This window comes from Engraulis encrasicolus, chromosome 18, assembly GCF_034702125.1.
Source record: "Engraulis encrasicolus isolate BLACKSEA-1 chromosome 18, IST_EnEncr_1.0, whole genome shotgun sequence".
Taxonomy (NCBI): Eukaryota; Metazoa; Chordata; class Actinopteri; order Clupeiformes; family Engraulidae; genus Engraulis; species Engraulis encrasicolus.
Genome location: NC_085874.1, coordinates 1,306,469 through 1,326,655, shown reverse-complemented (window position 1 = coordinate 1,326,655; position 20,187 = coordinate 1,306,469). Strand labels below are relative to the sequence as shown.

General features: G+C 41.6%; 1 protein-coding gene across 5 annotated transcripts in view; it reads left to right on the top strand.

The window, feature by feature from the left end:
- Positions 1 to 15,357, top strand: part of enah (ENAH actin regulator) — a 41,885-nt gene extending 26,528 nt beyond the window's left edge. For 3 of the 5 annotated variants that reach the window (XM_063222745.1, XM_063222744.1, XM_063222743.1), the window contains exons 6-14: positions 842 to 961; positions 2,931 to 3,241; positions 7,739 to 7,878; positions 8,806 to 8,854; positions 10,242 to 10,293; positions 10,446 to 10,512; positions 10,770 to 10,845; positions 11,692 to 11,749; positions 12,727 to 15,357. In XM_063222745.1, the coding sequence (XP_063078815.1) occupies positions 842 to 961; positions 2,931 to 3,241; positions 7,739 to 7,878; positions 8,806 to 8,854; positions 10,242 to 10,293; positions 10,446 to 10,512; positions 10,770 to 10,845; positions 11,692 to 11,749; positions 12,727 to 12,764 (911 nt within the window). In that variant the 3' untranslated portion in view covers positions 12,765 to 15,357. Of the gene's footprint in view, positions 1 to 100; positions 962 to 2,930; positions 3,242 to 7,738; positions 7,879 to 8,805; positions 8,855 to 10,241; positions 10,294 to 10,445; positions 10,513 to 10,769; positions 10,846 to 11,691; positions 11,750 to 12,726 lie in introns of all 5 variants that reach the window. The other 2 variants (XM_063222742.1, XM_063222746.1) reach the window with 2 other exon arrangements.
- Positions 15,358 to 20,187: the final 4,830 nt, after the last annotated feature.

Sequence of the window (20,187 nt, the reverse complement as noted above, 5' to 3'; positions counted from 1 at the left end):
CTCTTTCTTTTTTCTCTCTCTCTGTCTGGTGTGTTTCTCCTCCTCTGCACGATGGCTGCTTATTCCCCCTTTCCTTGTCATGTCACGTGTTGTTATTCAGCATTTGAAAGCACCCTCTACACTCCCCCGGCCCCTGATCACTCCAAAACCACCTGCACCTCCTCGCCTGTCTCGCCCTCCAATCCAAGCTGTCCCGGCTCCTCCGCACCCTTCACCTCCTGTTCCACTCCCCCCACCCCTCCCCTGCGCCACTCGGCCTCCCGTTTCGCCACCTCCCTGGGCTCCGCATTCCACCCAGTCTTGCCACATTATGCCACCGTACCCCGCAAGCAGCCAGCCCTGGCCTCTTCTTCTCCCCATACCACCACCACCACCACCACCACTACGCATTCTCAACCACCCTCCGCCCCTCCTGCCCCCCTGCCAGCCACGCAAAAGTCCACGGTCTGGTCGGCCTCTAACTTCAGCCCGCTGCCCCCGTCGCCCCCGGTGATGATCAGCAGTCCTCCGGGGAAAGCCACGGGCCCACGTCCACTCATTGCCATTCCAGCCCCCAGCCCTCTCATCCAGAAGCCCCCGTCGCCATTGCCCGCCATGCCAAATGGCCAGATAGCGTCACCAAAACGCTGCACGCCCTCGCCAAAGTTCCACGCGCCACCGTCACCGGTGTTGGCCCCGTCCCCACCGCTGGCCTCCTCCACTCCCCCTCCTCCCCCGCTCCCTCCCCCGTCTCCCTGCCTTCCGCCTCCATCCCCCTCTTCCTCCTCCATGCTCCATGCCTCCTCACCTCATGTGTCCTCTCCCTCACCCCTGCCTGCTGTTGTCCCCTCTCCTTCCGCAGCCTCTCCTGCCTCCGCTGAACTCTCTGTAAATTCTGTTGTGCTTGGAGACTCCCGCTCCACTCCTCCTACTACAGACCTGTCGGCTTGTCTGCCTGCTGCTGATGTCCCCTGTCAGCCGGGTAAGGCCCCCCTCCTCTCTTGTCTGCTTCCGCCTCCGTCCGTCCGTCCACCTTTTTAACCCCACTAAATGGAGGAGGTGGGAGCAGAGGGCTCTCCCTTGCTTATGCTTCTCCAGTCTGCGCTGAAATCCATGTGTGTCCAATAGTTTATGTACTGTACATGCATACATGTACTACTCTGTTCCTCTGTGGCAAAACCATGGGATTTTTTCTGCTTTGGTCAGTCCAAAACTTTCCAGTTTTTCTCTCTTTCTTTGTGTTGGTTCTTGATTCTCGATTCATTTTTGGACTGTGTCCTAACCCCTTTGGCATGAAAATGCAGTTGATGACCTTAATGCATCTAAGGATCATTGTGTTTCTAACTTTCATTTTTTCCTTTGCCATGATCAATCAAAACTTTCATATTGTGATCATATCCTGGCTTTTCAATCAACCACAAGGTACCACTGCAATGAGATAGTTAGCTTGGCCAGGTTGAATTGGTCATTACATTTTTGTGTACAGTCACAGGACATGCGAGCAAACATCATGGTCGAGTAATATAAATCAAACCCTGCCTACCCAATGCAAAGGAGTGTGCTCACGTTCGGTCTGCTAAAGAGGAATTGTCCCCGCCTTCTTTTTCCCTTTCTGTGGCGTTGGGTGTTGGCTTGCATAAGATGTGCGCTACCGCCATCTACAACGCAAAGGGAACTTAGAATCTGAATCAGTTCTGCTCCTGTGGGCATAGTTTGTCCGCTAGTGGTACTACTTTGGTTACCATGAATAAATACACACAATAGTTGACACTATTTTCCTTTTTTATTGAGATGAAACAAAATGAATTATATTTGAGAGGTTGATCAGTTCCTTAAGGTGGAATTTGGTCCCGTTCCCTTGATCTCCTCCAAGGGGTAGGCCTGGCCATTTTACTTACTGTGTTTTGGTTATCCTTATGCTGTAGATTCTTGCCAGTGTCCACATGACTGATCATATTCCATGCGTAGGAAGCATTCGGGCACAAAAACATCCATGACCAGTCACTTTTGCATAATCACTGAAGGTGTTTTCTACAACCTGTTGAAACTCTTGGTTATTTTTCAATTTTATATGTTTTAAATTAACATTCAACATCTTACCAAGTCAATAGGTTAGGGTGATGAGATCATAATGGGCCTATTGAATAATAAGAAAATAACAATCTGTCCATGACATACATATATACTTTTTTAACCCTTTGAGGAGTAAGGATTATTCCCCAGTTCTTCTAGAATTTTTATTTGAACATTCCACAAATCCCACAAATCCCCATCCAAACTCGAATCACATATTTGTGATGGTACTGACAAAAAGTTAATTGTGGTGCTGCATTTCATTGCATTTCAGTTTTTTACTTTAGTTTTTGTATATTCTTGCCAAAAGCTTATTTCATGGTAGCAAAGACGAGATGCACCAAGACAGACTAACGCTAAATAAAGGAAGCACGTGGGGTAATCCCCTGCTCAGCCAATGATGGCGTGTCTTCTCGTCATGTCTCATGGCATGCACCTTTATTAGCCTATGTTGACAACTGATGGAAGAGTTGCCAAACAAACACGTTTATTTATGACATAGCTACTAGGCAAATATAGCATTCACATTTGAAGTTACTTACATCCTCCTTTGTTCATTGATTGATGTTTTGTTGTTGTTGTGAGTTTTTTCACTTCCACTGTTTTGAAAGGTAGTAATTGAAATGCACTGCGGGAGATGAATGCCTTTTTATGGCGGCATGCGCTTAGCCAATAAATTTTTTTAAATAATGCATTTGTGCACAAGCTCTCACAGACTGCATAAAATAATGTGATGGGCAACATTTATCTCTTGTCTTTGACATGTATGCAGTAGCAAATATGAGTACTACTCTAGCCTGTAAGGTAGTTACACCATTTTTTTTGTCCCAATTGTGAAATGCTATTGTGATCTTCAAATCTTCCATTTTTCACTCTAGATGGAGCACAGAGCGTTGGAGTACCGACACCCCCTCCTCCTCCACCCCTGCCTCCTGGCTCGAACGTGTCGTCCCCAGTCATTGTCGGACCGCCGCCGCCCCCTCCCCCTCCCCCTCCTCCTCCTCCCCTGCCCCCAATGTTAGCTTCTCCTGGGTCAGCACCCTTCCCTCCCACGCCCCCTACACCTCCTCCTCCCCCACCCCTGCCCAGCAGTCTGTTTGCAGCCTCCTCGCCCACCTCGGAGGACGGTCGGCCCATTTCGGGCTTGGCTGCTGCCCTCGCTGGGGCAAAATTGCGGAAGGTGCCAAGGGTAAGGACATGGCATAGTCATACGGTCTAAGTTGTGTTTCTTAACCTTTTTTTTTAAAGCCCCCCCTGACCTGTGCCCAAGACAAGCAGCGCAATCCAACCCGAACTTCACTGAACGCACGAACGCACTGAAAAATGATTTGAGTGATTAATTGCAGTGATTCTTCCTCAAGACTAACTTTCCAAGGGGACTAAAACATGTTTTAATTTGGTTTTGTATTTGGCCTAATTAAAATGTTCGCAAGCAGAATTTTGGTCAAAACCAACCTCAATGCACAACAAATTCCGCGGACCCCCTGCAATATCTGGCGCAGCACCCCAGGTTAAGAAGCACTGGTCTAAATCACTGTGACTGATTACTGGCATTGACCTGAATGGAAGGTATACGCAGTGCTGCTTAAAAGTATGTGAACCCTCCAGACATGGTCAATGTTTTTGAGTGAAAGAACATTAAAAGAACTTTATTTAACAGACATCCACATCCTTATTTGTAAAGCACCCTTTCCAAATACTGAACTCACACAAAAATGGATTCTTTTCCATTATAATTTTTTTGTAAAAAAAAAAAAAAAAAAAAAAGACTCTTATTACATGGCATTGTTTACAGTGAATTTGGGTGCATTATTCAAGGGCACTTGTAAGGCTGAGATTTGACGTGATTCCTAAACCAACGCCCTAACCATTGTGGGGTCGTATTAGGCTCAGTCATTTCAAATTGGTGTTAAAGTTTGGTTTTCACTTCCAAGTTGAAGTTTAGGGTCTATAGAACAATTTGAGTTCGAGTGTCAAACACACAGATAACAAAATGGCCTGCGGGGGGCGCTCTACAATATATAAACTGCTATAACTTTTGATTATTTAAACCAAATTTAACATATGAGGTATGTATGGATTCAGCATGAAGAGGTGAAACCGGTGAGCTAAGTATTCGGTTACCAGATTAAAGACACACTATGTAATAAACACACTTTTAGCCAATGGACAGCAAAATCCGGGCTTTTTTAAGATAAAGGGTGGAAATGCCCTCAAAGTTGCAATGAAACACAATTTATTGTTACAAGCTATTGTAAATAAAGCCTTGGAATCACTTAAGTTGATTTGTTCAGAATATCCCTGAAGCACACAGATACTTAGGATACCTATACACAAATATGACTGCATAAAGCCTATGTCATACTTAGCACCCAACTTGCAACTTTGAGTTTATGAATTTAGGATCATGAGTAACAGCTTTTTTTCAATCAAGCCATCATTTTATTCACAAAAAAACTTTATATCTAAAAGAAAGTAAATCAATAATAATAATAATGATAATGATAAGGATAATGATGATGATGATATACTATGAGGAACAACAGTTTTTCCGGCATTCAAAAACAAACAGAAGACATATGGCTAACATTTATCCCAATACTCTATAACTATGACAGAGAACAGATACAATAACAGTCAGTGGTCAGTCTTAGAAATTGCATGTGCACTTGCACAGACGTGTGCACTTTAACTCTGCCTTCATGCACTTGCACCAAGATCTGGCAGGTGTATTTGTACAAGTACTAGTACAGCTGCACTTCACCTCTAGTTGGAATACATCTTTGGCAATGGCATCTTTGGTAGTGTAGTCCAAATCTGGGAACTGTCCATTTGTTACCAGATTGGCAGGCATTTCTGGCAAATGCAGATAATAAGATTTTGTATTCCTGTCAACTGTGCTGGTAACAAATGGACAGTTCCCAGATGACAGAGATGTCTTCATAACAGCAGATGATTGTGTCTTCCATGTATGAAATAGTCCTATAGTATTATTCAGTATGCTTGCCAAAGGCCTCTGCCTGCCCCCAGCAAGCATACTANTGTTGTTCGACAGTTTATTATTTAGTATGCTTGCGGGAAAGCATACTAATTGTTCATCGACAGTTTATTATTATTCTACGTTTTTCCATTCACCTCCATTCATTAGTATGGTGGCTTTGAATCGTTGCAGCGTTAGAGATAGAGACACGGTTTGAGTGCCAAAACGAACAGCTCGAAAAGGGCTCAAGGTGGTGTATTTTTCGCTGGCCTACCCCCTTTCATTCGTTCACCAGATTCGTTTTCCTCAGTTTTCTCTCTGTGTTCCCTCTCATTGAAATGAATGGTAGAATGGTCAAGATGATGATGTCACAAACTGTGGCAGTTATAGTAAGAGGTGACCCGTCCTGGGGTTTTTAATAGAATAAAATAAACCACTTCACATTTCGACTAGGTAAAGGCATTGTCATTGGCTCTGAATACAAACTGTGTTAAGATCATTAGCCAAAATGTTTGAGAGAGCAGTTTTAAAATCCCTATGATGTGACCCCATTCACTTAGAAAAAATGTGTGAACAGCTCAGCGCATAGGCCTGAATATGTCCACTTTTTGACTGAACCATTTGGCCTAGAAAAGTGATCTCAGCTTTGACATGAAGAACAGGGTTATCTTATGCCATTTGTGTGTCAATATCATTTGACAACTTGTAAAACTTTTGGAGATAAGGCTGCACATAATACTCAGCTATTGACTGCCAAACTGTCACCTTTAGAATCTTCATTCATACACACACACATGCAGCCTTGTAGAACCTGGACAACCGTGGCCTAATATGCTGCTGTGGCAGTGGCCTACTGGGTATCAGGTCAGAGATTCTTTATGTATATAGAGATATGCCAACATAATAGGCTTCTATGGGCACCTAACGCGACCAGGTTCCGGTCTGCCTAAAGGGCCGTGTCATAATGCTCCTACAATGAATAGAACAGTCCTTAGGTCTGCCTAGGTCTGCCTAAGGGGGGCCATAATAGAACCAGGAAACAATGGGCCAATGGAACCTCTCTCTCTCTACTCTCTCTGATCAGGTGTTGGTCTGTCAGAGGGTTGCAGGTTTGAATCCCAACCTTACCTCTCCCTACCCACCCATTGCTGAAAGGCACCTGAAGCATCTCCATACATGCACGTGCCAGCACACAAACACACACACACACACACACACACACACACACACACACACACACACACACACACACACACACACACACACACACACACACACACACACACAGCTCTATCTCTTTCCCTCGTGTTTCTGTGTGTGTATACGACAGCTCTGTATGTGTGTGTGTGTGTGTGTGTGTGTGTGTGTGTGCAGAAGCCGCAAGCATACTAATAGCATTGTCTCTCCGGAAATGCAGTTTTAATAATAATAATAATAATAATAATAATAATAATAATAATAATAATAATAATAATAATAATAATATTGATTTATTTTCTTCCAGATATATTTTTTTGTGATTTTATGTGTTAATAGAGTATGGCTTGATTGAAAAAAGCTGGTACTCATGATCCTAAATTCATCAACTCAAAGTTGCAAGTTGGGTGCTAAGTATAACATAGGCTTTATGCAGCCATATTTGCGTATAGGTATACTAGGTATCTTTGTGCTTCAGGTATATTCTGAACAAATCAAGTTGAATGATATCCCAGGCTTTATTTACAATAGCTTGTAACAATAAATTATGTTTCATTGCAACTTTGGGGGCATTTCCACCCTTTATCTAAAAAAAAACCCTGAATTGTGCTGTCCATGGGCTAAAAGTGTGTTTATTACATAGTGTGTCTTTAATCTGGTGACCAAATACTTAGCTCACCAGTTTCTCCTCTTAATGCTGAATCCATACATACCTCATATGTTACATTTGGTTAAACTAATCAAAACTTATAGCAGTTTATACATTTTAGAGCGCCCCCTGCAGGCCATTTTGTTATCTGTGTGTTTGACACTCGAACTCAAATTGTTCTATAGACCCTAAACTTCAACTTGGAAGTGAAAACCAAACTTTAACATCAATTTGAAATGACTGAGAAAAAATGCACATGCCTACGACCCCACTATTAAGGATGTACTGTATTTTCATAAGCAAAAAATGTTCAATAATATGCATGACGGTTGCAGGTTCGAATCCCACCCTTACATGTCCCTACACCTCAATCCATTGCTGAGGTGCCGAGCAAGGCACATTAAACCCACAGTGCTCCAGAGACTGTAACCATTACCTTGTAAATAACTAAGTCGCTTTGGATAAAAGTGTCGGATAAGTGCAATCTAATGTAAATGTTATGTAATGAGGTATTGATCAGGGCCGTAATAAAGCACAGACTAGATATGCCTGCAGCCTAGGGGCCCCCACCTGCCACGTGGCCAAATTAGCCAAAAGTGAAAAATTGCAGAATTGTGACAGACTCAGTGTTGAAAAATTAATCTGTCGTACTAAGTACAGTTGGTAGAAATTTTATTGTTAGTTCCTAGCTTGTAATTATGACTCTCTCTATGCAAATTTGTCGCAAAGTTTGTCTTCTGGGGGAGGCCCATAGCAGCCTGTAGCCTAGGGGCTTCAGGCCATCTAAATCCAGCTCTGGTAATAAGGTAATGATCCCCATCAAATAAACTATTTCCAACGTGCCCGATGTGTATTCCCAGGGTGACGAGGTGTCTGGTGCCAGCCTTGGAGGAGCAGTGGCCGCAGTGGGTGGGGCTAAAGCGGACCCCACCAGGGGCAACGGGCCGCTCTCTGGAGGAGGCGGACTGATGGAGGAGATGAGCGCACTGCTGGCTAGACGGTACATTGCTGCCTCTACATGTAGTCTACACCAGGGCTATTCAATTGGAGGCCCGAGGGCCACATGCGGCCCAGGCATGGCCCCCAACTGTAGCAGTACACATTTCTGTTTTGATACTGCAGTACAAAACATGATTTTCTTGCGAATCTCCTGCTTGTCTTGTACATTCATATCAAATGTGGTTAGGTTTTAGGTTAGAGGGACATGTTTAAAAAATTTTGTAGACTACTGATTTGAAGTGCCATTTCCATGTTACTGATGGCTGAAAATGTGCGGCCCAACTGAAGTTTTTGGTTTTGGAATGTGGCCCAGATGAAATTCTAATTGAATAGCCCTGGGCTACACAGTACTGATAAACGTACTGCTAGCTAGACGGTACCAGAACCGTGGAATTCAGAGTTGTGGCAACCGGGGTGCCCGGAAGTAGATTTGCCACTTGCTTCAATGTAGATTGAAACAGTGAACAGAAGAGGCTTTCTATCCATAGACCAACACAGAAGCACTACATAACAAGCCAAAATGAAGGAGAAACGAACTACATTTCTGGGTATTAATTACCAACGAATATATGCACTAGCAATTTGCTGACATTACATAAATAGGCAAATTGAGACCTATTTTAGGATATGGGCTATATTACACCATGCTGTCACTAACAGAGCTGGAAGTGAGTTTAATTCAACTTCATTAATTGAATGTAAAAGAAAAAAAAAACGGGGCGCAGGGTACACAGGAAATAAAATTTGTTCCCATGTTGTAGAAAAAGCAAACATTTAAACATTTTAGTAAGCTTAGTAAGTTTAGTAAATAATAAGTATTTAAGCCTTCAACATTCATGCAGTCATTTTTTTCATATATCTTTTTGACAAAAATTAAATAAATCTATTCATTTTAATACTGCTGACTTGTGCATTTTTATTTTGACAGGAGAAAAATTGCAGAAAAAGGATCATCACCTGAGCCAGAGCAAAGAAGTGTAAGTTTGTTTATGCAGATGGGCCAATCAAGAGTGAAATGTAAACATGTCATGGGATTATTAAAATGTGCAGAATACCTATTTGCCGTATTTTCTGGACATTCACAGTTTGTTCTTACTATGTTATCAGACAGTTTGTTTCTCCCTTTTCTCCTGCTTTCCTTCCTATGACCAAGATTGTTAGGTGACTCAAGTCCATCAGTTAAAAAAAAGTCACTTTTTCACAGAAAGTATTGAGATGTAAATTTTAGTCTCTATCTCAATGCTATCTCATGCATTTCTTACTGATGGTTTCTATTGGCAGTAACAACTTGCCTGCTGCACTTGCGTCTGTTTATTTGAGTGTTACTTCTCACCATTTTTTGTTAACATCTTGGCGCTACACTAAAACTCTGGGGGACATGATGACACTAAACGGACATTTGGCCCTTGTAGTCATGCATCGGCTAGAGCAGGGGTTCTTAACTGAAATAGTCTTGGGACCCACAATTTTCCATGTTCATTACAATGTGACCTGGAGGTTTGTCATGCTGTCTGAATCTTCAAATGCTTCATGCTGTCTAAGTCTTTAAAATAATTATCAAAAACCTATCCATGCATTTGATAATATGCATCAGAATTTGTATACGTAGTATGCTGCCATGCAACATATTCATCCATCAACTAGTGGAAGATTAGTGGAGTGTAAACCATGTTTCACTCTCTCTTTGACATCAGTCATTTATTCAATACAGCATTTTGTGACTGGCAAAAAAGGGTGAATTATTACATTTTTACACCACAGCTCCACGACCCACCCAGGATCCCTCCGCGACCCACCTTTGAGTCCCGACCCACCAGTTAAGAAAAACTGGGCTAGAGCACACTTTGTGTCTGTCCTATTGTTTGCTGCCCAAAAGTGTGTGTGCTGCATCAGTCACTGATGTACTCTACCACAACACCAAAGCGTCATCAAAAAAATCCCCCATTGTTTCAGTGTCCCATCAGTTGTTGACCAAAATGATGAAAAACACCTTTGTGATTTTCTCCCACTCTGCACATCTTCGCTGCACATTTGTTTTTCCCTGAAAACATCATTAGTTAGTTTACAACTCTCTGTGAAGCGTCCTTGGGTGTTTTGAAAGGCGCTATATAAAACGAAAGTATTATTATTATTATTATTATAGAAGTAGACCTGTGTAGAAATTATAGCATAAATACTACAAATTTTATGCTAGAGAAAAGTAAAACGAATAACGTAGAAATAACATTTAGTTTTCAACATTATAAGTATAGTATTCTTTTAATATCTGTATAAATGCTATTGATTGCCCTGTTAATTAGCGAGGGGTGGTACATGTTATACATGCTGTAAGGAACCTAAGCAACTTAAGTATCTTTACAACAGGATGAAGCAGAGACGGCAGCTCCCAAAGTACCTCCTCTATGTAGCACTCCAGGTAAATCAATACATACTGTACGTTTATAAAAACGTAACCAATATGCCATAGAAATGTATACATACACTGTATGTAAGAATTGGAACTATGTAGCACATTTTAAAAGGAATAGCTCTATGTAGAATGAATTTTGTGTTTTCTTTTTTTGACAGAACTAACACGAAAACCTTGGGACAGGACAAACACTATGAATGGCAGCAAATCGCCAGTTATAGGAAGGTAATTGGTTTGGAGATGTTGTCATGACTTTGACTCGCTGTTTTGTTCACTGCCGACACATTGTGGCAGAAAGTGGAATGGCAACACTGACTGGAGAGACTGAAGCGAGTTCTCTCTTTTTTTAACATGGCAACTGTATTGGTCTCTCAAGTTGGTCAGCTTAAGAACAGACATAGAGCTTGTACTATAATAAATAGTTCAAATAAATAGTAAATTGCAAACCACTACAGCATTTTTTGTGTCTTTGCTGTCTTCAGACCGAAGACTACACCCGCGGGATTATACGGCACGAACGGGGTGTTCACAGAAGTTGACTACGACAGATTGAAGCAGGTATGCTCTTTTAAGATGCATGAATACTTTTTTGCATTCCATCTACTTTTCAGTTAAGAGGCTATCCAGCCTGTTAACAGGCTATTTTCATCTGGAGTCGGTGCTTTCCTACACCAATCTGTACAACGGGAAGCATGATAGTACTCTATGCTCTGTCAGAGATGCAATAGATTATTGTTAATAATATTATTATTGCTAAACTTATTTTGTTTTGTTTTTTCTTTTGTTTTTTACTTAAAGGTCCACTGTGTAATATTTTTAGTAATTTATTTCCAGAATTCATGCTGACCATTCACAAATGTTACCTTTTTCATGAATACTTACCCCCACCATCAATTTCCAAGTATTCATTATGACTGGCACTTTTCATACATGAAAAGGGGGATCTTCTCCATAGTCTGCCATTTAGAATTTCCAGAAATAGACATTTTTAGCTGCAAAACTTACTGTACTTTGATCATACTAGTAACTAGAAATGCACTCCGAGAGTGCAGACCTCCGCCAAGGAAGCTGTTTTGATAGACCATTTGACTACTTGAACACTTCCAAACTTGTTGAGTTGAGATGTTGTGTTGTGTTGACTCAAACAATGCTGAAAAACATTGAGAGCCCCGCTGGCTATCTGCTCCCTAGACAATACCTCCAGTATCGTGCTCCAGTTGTCCCGAAGCAAGTATGTGCACTCAGTCGCACGCAGTTGTATGTGCAATTTAAGGCCCACAGCGAGCATATCCCTGGCCTTATGGAGCAGGGCATTAGTGTGCTGCACCCAGTCACCCCTTGCATTGCTGTTTTTGAGTAAAGTAAACAATATGTCTATATGTCAATGTGCTTTATTTACTGCAGGATATTTTAGAAGAAATGAGGAAGGAACTTTCCAGACTTAAAGAAGAGTTAATTGATGGTAAGTCACCATATAGGCTCAGTGTTGGGTTAATTAATCGTTTTAGTTATTATTGTTATTCTACTGTACATTAATAAATCACACGTGCGTGGTGCACGCGCACACAAAAAGCTGCATCAAAAATAATGAGATTCCAATGCTCAGTGTCTTTGAACTTTAATTTGAACACTATTTCCAGAGTGTCTTTGTTCACACAGCGTAGTACTTCTGCATTTTAATGTTCCTTGCATCCTGGCCTCTGCTGCACATCATGACTTAACAAGCACATATAATTGATAGACCGAGTCCTGGTCTTGACTTATAACTTTGAAAAATATTTCCACAACGACAATCAATCTTTTGTACTTTTGTACGATCATACGATTTTTTATGATGTGTGTCAATGAGCGCATGGAATTGCTGTGCTGTACTTTCTCAGATTTTGGTTCCATTTACCAAATATGATTGTTAAATCTCTAAACACAATTTTGATGTGACCAGAGTTTTTGGCAAATTTTGTTGAGAAAGCATGGTCATAGCACTTTGGATATTAAAGTAAAACAAGAATTTCGAATTTGGACCATTCTGGTTATGTTGCAGTAGCTACAGGTTTGTTCTCTAAATAATGCATGTCATTTTTCATAGTGTTATGTTTCAGGTTTCAGATAAACAAACACTTTTAGAGAGAGAAAAAATGAATAATAATGTCAGCAATTCCAGTAATTATTACCTCGTATTTTCTCTTACAAGCCACTACATTCCCCCACCATGCATTGTTTTTGTACATTTTGTAAAATGTTACAATATGGACATCTTTGGCTTATATACCGGTAGAGGTGCAGCCTGTATATGTACAATCATTGTTATCTTCTTTAGTTGGGTGATGGTGATTTATATTTGGGCACATCTAACTGTAATTATAGTAATTTCTGGACTGTAAGTGAATTGATGTTTGATGTTGCGTTGCGATTCATACCCCTTTCCCTTTCCCTTCACAGCAATCCGAGAGGAGCTGGGCAAAACAAATTCTGCGTAGAAAATTCCCCCAAGGCATAACATTTTCATTTGCCTAACGTGTGTAATCTATTATGATGTAATTTGAAAGTGACAAAAAGAAGCAACAGATCTAAACGTTGGGATTTTAACAGCTTGTGATATTGATATCATATTAATGGAAGACTCTGGGAGAGCGGCAAGTGGACTGTGTGGGGGTGTTGAATCTGATGCCTTTGTACACCTCTACTTCCCCTTGGAGCATGGAGCAAGTGTTTTACAGCAAGGGATTTGTCATGTGGAACTGAACAGTGCGGAGGATAACTGGAAATACCTAAGTCACGAGGAAATGACGGTGCATTGACAAGTGAGGTGTTGCTGTTATGCAGACAGCCATCAGGCATTGAGACTAATGAGGTATGAGGCGTACAGTTGGAAATCAGAAGTGACACAACAAGCGGGATACTGACTATGGGTAAAAAAGGAAGAGCTTGGTGGACCAAGTCGGTTAAAATAAAGCCTTGCCATCTTGGGTGATAGTTGACTGGTTGTTAGTTGAGCTGCTAGGACTGGTAAAGCTCGTCTTCCTGAAATAGTATTTTGACATGGATTTAACAATCACTGAAACTCGGGAAAAATAATGAGTTACCTATGTCACAAATCATGGTCATATTAGGTAGCTTCACCACCTCATTATTAAACGATGCCGTGTCTTTACGAGATATTTATGAATGCTCAACATCTGAAGTAATGGATTTGACATTGTAGCTCTTCCCATGTTTCTTATTTGTTTCTTTCTTTCTTTCTTTTGTTTGTTTTTTGATAACTGATGGGATATTTACAAGGGACAATGCCTTTCTACTGTCAATCAGCGTAGCTCTTTAACCAAAATCAAGAGTAATGGGTTCTCAACATAACCACACATCTATGGATAGGGCTCTCGGGAGTTATCTTTTGTATCAGAAAATATCTTTTTTTTAACCTGTCAGAATTAATGCATGTCATATTTTACTTTTTGTGAAGGAGCGGCGTCCATTACGTTCATGTTGTCAGTTCGAAAGCAATAAGTGTAGCATTATTTTGTTCTGTTTTTTCCCTCAGTCTAAACCAAGATAACTTAATCTACTAATATGTATTTTTTATTTTGTTCTCTTTAGTTTCCGAGGAAGCTCATTTCTATAAAGCCCTAATGAAACTACAATGACTAAATCCTATTGTTCTAGCCTCACCTGTGTCAACTGGTAATGCCCTTTCTGAGTACCACATCAGTGCAATGAGATGTAACTGTCAGAGATGTAGGCTGCATGTTTTGTGCCATTTTTGTTCAGTGTCTGTGATTTATTTTTAATTATTATTACTATCTTTATGCATCTATTTTTTTTCACCTTATAAACAGGCACACATACTTTCTGCTTTCAACTGAGCTGTGCTAACAGGAGATGGCAAACTCCTGTTAGAAGTAAAACATGTTCATGTAATATTTACATAAACAATTCTCAGTGATTAAACGAAATACCTGGTGACTGTTATCACTCAGTTACTTGGCCTCTAAGTCACTGGTGTAGGACAGGAAAATAAATACCAATTTTAGGGGTAAACGAGCACATAATCTCAGCAATGCAAATTGCGATATCCTTAATTTTGGTTCAATGCCTTCATTCTTGCTTTTGCAGTGATCAATGTCACGGTCACCCTTGTTTAATGAATCGCATCATCGCATAGGTACTGTAGTGCTCCCTAAAAATGATCAATCTCCGTTGCTGTCCCTTTCCTGAAACAGTATTTTAAATCAAGAAAGTTGTAGGAAGAGTGTTTACAGCATTGATTGCACTTTAATAGGCTTAGGAATTCATCGTGCTACTGCTAGTATTTCAAGACACCATTGCCCTTACTGGTTAGCTCACAAAGGTCTCTCAGCAGTAGTCGTGCTGTTGCATAAACAATTATTGACAGTGTTAGCAGTTAACAAAACTTACAACCCCTTCTTGCACATCAAGATATGTTCAGCAAGAGAACAAAAATATAGAAGAAACTGAGTGTACTTAACTTCAACCATTATAACATTCTTTGATTATTGATATGATTTTACAATCATAGATGATCTTTATGATAAGACGGCACAGCCCGGTGAGGAATGAAGAATGATGTCCAACAGTAGATATATTGATATATTATAGAGATATTATCTCTTCTATTTACTTAGTAGATTCACTCAAAAACTGATATGGGTTGTTTGGGTCACATAAAAGTACCAAAGGAATTTCATGTTTATAAAAAAGTTTTCTGAACCAGTTATTTTCAAAAAAAATATTTCCCCCCCTAAAAAGTATATCTCCTCTGAGCCAACTACGAAATATCATTACAGAAGAACATGTATAGCATTTATTTTGGAAATATTTAAATTCACATAGATTGACACATGAATGGATCTGTGATTTCCCTGGTTTGTGCCTTGTTCTGAAGTTCATGTTCAAAAATGATTTTAAAAATGACTTACCGTATTTCTTTGTCCACACTCACACACACACACAAACACACACACACACACACACACACACACACACACACACACACTCTATCAAATGGATTTTTTGATTTTACATATTTAAAAAATAAATACGTTTTGGTTTGCTTGACTTTTTTTCCATAACTCTGTCTTCCTTATTTAATGTCAGAGAGTGGTTTGAATTGGTTAAAGATTTTGGTATTTGTCCCACATAGTGGCAAGAGTTATTTGGATGGCGTTATTAAATTATGACCATATCGGGAGGACGTGATGTGATGACGTGAGTTTCATGTCAAACTGGAGAACCACTGTTGAATGTTCTTTGGGAAAAAAACTTTTTTTCAGTGTCCTTGCTCTTTATTCTTTTATTAATTGTCTCATTTCACTGTGCTTTTGTTTTATTCTGAATTTTCATACATCTTGAAATTGTTTGAATCAAATAAATTGCAATACACAATCAAAATGGAAAAAAACCTCTTAAAATCTCACTTTGTCTTTAAAGTGTGTGTGAAAACGGTTTGTGGAGGACAGTTAAGGTTTGATTACATTTTTGTTCCACAGTGTGTACTGTTAAATACCATACCCCACTGAATCATTTTTTTTCTCCAAATGATATCAACCAATTTCAATTTGAGAGACATGACATTGGTCATGATATTACGGAAATGACGTTTTTTTTCTGCATTGCAAATATGATGGAAAGAGATAAATACGCTTATCACTCTTTATTTCATCATCTGATGATATCCAACATTACTAGCATGGAACGGGAAATGCCACTTGTTTCAATCTACTTCCTCTGGTCTTGGTCTTGGTCTAGTAGAGTAAGATGCATCAAGCCCATACTTTTTCTAGATCCATGTGATGTCAGGTGAACGCCCCTTTAGGAGACCTTGGGTTAGGAGACCTTTGGAGACTTTAGATTGAGAATAAATGGAGTTCCCTTAGTGCTGTTCCCTTAGTGACGGTAGCGCACATCTTATGCAAGCCACCACAAAACACCACAGAAGGAGGGGATAACGCCCCCTTAGGAGACCGAACTTGAGCATTGGGTAGGCAGGGTGGGGTATCTTACTAGTCTACTAGATTATTCTTTGGCCACGTCTCCTTGGAGAAAACGTTTCCCCATTCAACGTTCTGTATAATAGAGCTCAAAAGTCCCGCCCCTTAGTTCCGCGTTTCACGGGACCTAAGCTGACCATCTAACAACGTGGTAGCGAGTAAATATCTTCTGATCTCAGTCATGATATGCGCTGGGCTACAAATATGCTGTTTAAGATGATAGATAAAGATTATTCATGCAGAAGTATCAATGTTTTGTTCCGAGACCGTCGGCATGAAAAATGTGAAGAAACACAGCTTTCAAAAAAATGTGGGGGTTCATACGAAAAATTAAGCAAAAATATCAGAAGCAACATATATGGAGCTCGTGGCACAACTCGAAGGGGATCGAAATGCCATTTTAATACCGCCATTGGATTACATGCTACGATTTTTGGCTAAAAACGCCGTTGAGGTCCCATGAAATTGGGGGAAGTGACGTCACTTTCGAGCTCTATAGGCCTACTGCCACAGAGTGTGAGGGGGGTTGAAGTGCAATAGTGCCTAAGTGCCAGGAGGCGGGTACTGAAAGTGCTATGGGTTGTTGATGTGGGGACCATGAACTGTGTGAGAGAGAACATGTAGTATGTGTGCTGGGCTATATACTATGGCCCTTATTTCCCATACTATCGTATGGCGGAAAATGTGTGTAAACTGAACGAATGTTCATTTCTGCACAAGGCTTGGCATCTATCAAATTTTATTGTGAGAGCAGGAAAGATGAAATCTCTACGACAGGTCTGAGGCCCTGTACTCAGTTTTCATGATTAATTTTTTTTCTTGGGCTTTTCATACCTTTATTTTTGACAGAAGAGTGGAGACAGGAAATGAGTGGGGAGAGAGAGAGATGGGGAAGGATCGGCAAATGACCTGGGCCGAAACCGAACCCGGGTCACTGACGTATAACCCAGAGCCCTGCCGTTTGGCCACGGTGGGGCCGCAGTTTTCAATTTTGACTTGCGATGACAACGATAGCTAACATGAGCAGCAATTGTGACACAACAAATCATCATCACAATCATATGGCCTGTTACGTAATTTCAATATGTTTTTAAATTGTGTACACTACTTGGGCTACAAACCCGATTTCTCTTTCAGTTTGAATTGGTTCAAGGAGTGCTAATTTAATTTGGCATAGGTCCACTGTAGCAGCAAGCATGACATTTGTCTAAAAAGTCTACTGAGGTGTTTCTGTGCAGTCCGGCACTCGGAGCTTGAACTCGCGACCTCCTAGTCAACGCTCCAGTTTGGGTATGGGAGGCACAGCACAATACTGCTGAGCTAAAGGCCCAGTCCGATAGCTCAGCGCTACCGATACTGGCTGACTCTTCAGGAGGGAGTTTTACTAACGCTCCATGCCACACTCTGCTAGTTGTCCTCCTTTACACTCAACCCCCTAAACCTCACTCCCATCCAGCTCACGGCATCAGTGTCACTAAGGTGTTCCTGTGCAGTCCTAGCAGGCCGCTCCCTAGTGACACAACACCTTCAGCGTTGCTACTAGTCAGGTCTAGAGCAATGCAAGTACTTTCTGAGCTCGGGAACTCCACCCACTTTGTCTGTAAGCAATCAACTTTAAGCAGCTCCAACAGCCCTGGGTAGAGGCGTGTTCAAAACAGTGACGTGGTTTAATACATTCTATTGGGACTAAGAAAATGTTTGGTTTCAACTTTGGCACAGGCTTTTCTGGCCTCGACCAGCAGCAAACCAAGGGAGGTGGGTCAAACATGCCGTTTGAGAAACGTTAACTGTTATGCTATAGGTCAGACCAAGTCTCGAAGAGATTTGAAAGTCGATGATAATTAGGCTTGCGCAGCCCACTCGGGACTTGAACCCACCACTTCCTAGTCAACGCATCGGTTCGGGTATGGGAGGCATAGCAGAATACCGCTGAAAGGGCCAGTCCGATAGCTCAGCGCTACCAATACTGTATGAGGCTTCGGGATGGAGGTTTCAATCTACTTCCTCTGGTCTTGGTCTTGGTCTAGTAGAGTAAGATGCATCAAGCCCATACTCTTTCTAGATCCATGTGATGTCAGGTGAACGCCCCTTTAGGAGACCTTGGGTTAGGAGACCTTTGGAGACTTTAGATTGAGAATAAATGAAGAGTTCAGATGCAAAACCCCCTAACTCCATTTCTGAAAACCTGCACTTCTATATTTTTAGAGAACCCGGTTGTTGGTTTGGTTTACATTCATTTACTTGATAATACATATAAATAGTTATATTACATAAATAAAATAAAAAAATATGCAATTTTGATAGCTTTGTATTAAATAAAAATGAATTAAGATTATTTTCTGAAATGGCACTTAGGTGGTTTTGCATCTGAACTCTTCAAATGGAGTTCCCTTAGTGCTGTTCCCTTAGTGACGGTAGCGCACATCTTATGCAAGCCACCACAGAAAGAGAGGAAGGAGGGGATAACGCCCCGTTTGGAGACCGAACTTGAGCACACTCCTTTGCATTGGGTAGGCGGGCCTGTGACAACTGTCCCCTTTGTACCCACCCCTGTCGGCACCCCTGCATGCAGACACGCACACACGCGCGCGCGCACACACACCACACACACACACACACACACACACACACACACACACACACTAATGGTAATAATAGTAAATAAAAACACAAAAATGCACAAGAAGGCTGTGTAACTCTACTTTGGCCTACTGTACATTAACAACATCACACGGCCTGCTTATTTCCACCTACGTAACATTAACTCAGCCCCTCTCAAACTTCCCATTCTACCTCCATTCTTGTACACAGTCTTGTCATGTTGTCTTGTCATGTTGTCTTGTTTGGGCAGTCATGGGTGAGCGGTTAGGGCGTCAGACTTGCATCCCAGAGGTTGCCGGTTCGACTCCCAACCCGCCAGGTTGGTGGGGGGAGTAATCAACCAGTGCTCTCCCCCATCCTCCTCCATGACTGCAGTACCCTGAGCATGGTACCGTCCCACCGCACTGCTCCCCATGGGGCGCCACTGAGGGCTGCCCCCTTGCACGGGTGAGGCATAAATGCAATTTCGTTGTGTGCAGTGTTCACTTGTGTGCTGTGGAGTGCTGTGTCATAATGACAATGGGAGTTGGAGTTTCCCAATGGGCTTTCACTTTTTCACTTTGTCACCTCCCACATTGATTACTGTAATTCTCTCCTCTTTGGTCTCCCTCAAGAATCTCTCCACAAGCTCCAACTGGTCCAGAACTCAGCTGCTCATTACTAAAACCCCTTCTTGTCACCATATTACCCCTGCTCTGCAACATCTCCACTGGCTCCCTATCAAATTTAGAATTGATTTTAAAATACTTCTCCACACCTTCAAGGCCATCCACAATCCCCCCCCCCCCCCCCATCTATCTAATCTTATTCACATTGCTGTTCCCTCCCGCCCCCTCTGTTCCTCTTCATTCTCCTCTCTGTCCCCTCTGCCCGTCTTAGTACCATGAGGTATAGAGCTTTCAGCTGCTCTGCTCCTCAGCTGTGGAATGTGTTTCCCCCTGACATCCGCAATATTGACTCTCTGCCAGGGCTGTAGTACTCGAGTCCGGACTCGGCGCGAGTCCGGTCTCAAGTCCGTTTTTTTATGGACTTGGACTTGTCTCGGACTCTGTATTGTTTGGACTCGGACTTGTCTTGGACTCGGACAATGGTCATGCCAAATTAGGCTTTTGGACTCGCCGGGTCTGTCATTAAGTTTTGTTTAGAACACTGGCCATTATAGACTATAAAGTGGAGCTTGAAATCCAGTAACAAACAAGTTTGTCTTCACATCCATGCCATATAGGTTATCTTCTAAGGTTCACACTATTGACATTCATCCTTTTCATTGTCAAACACTGACCGACATGTGACTCGG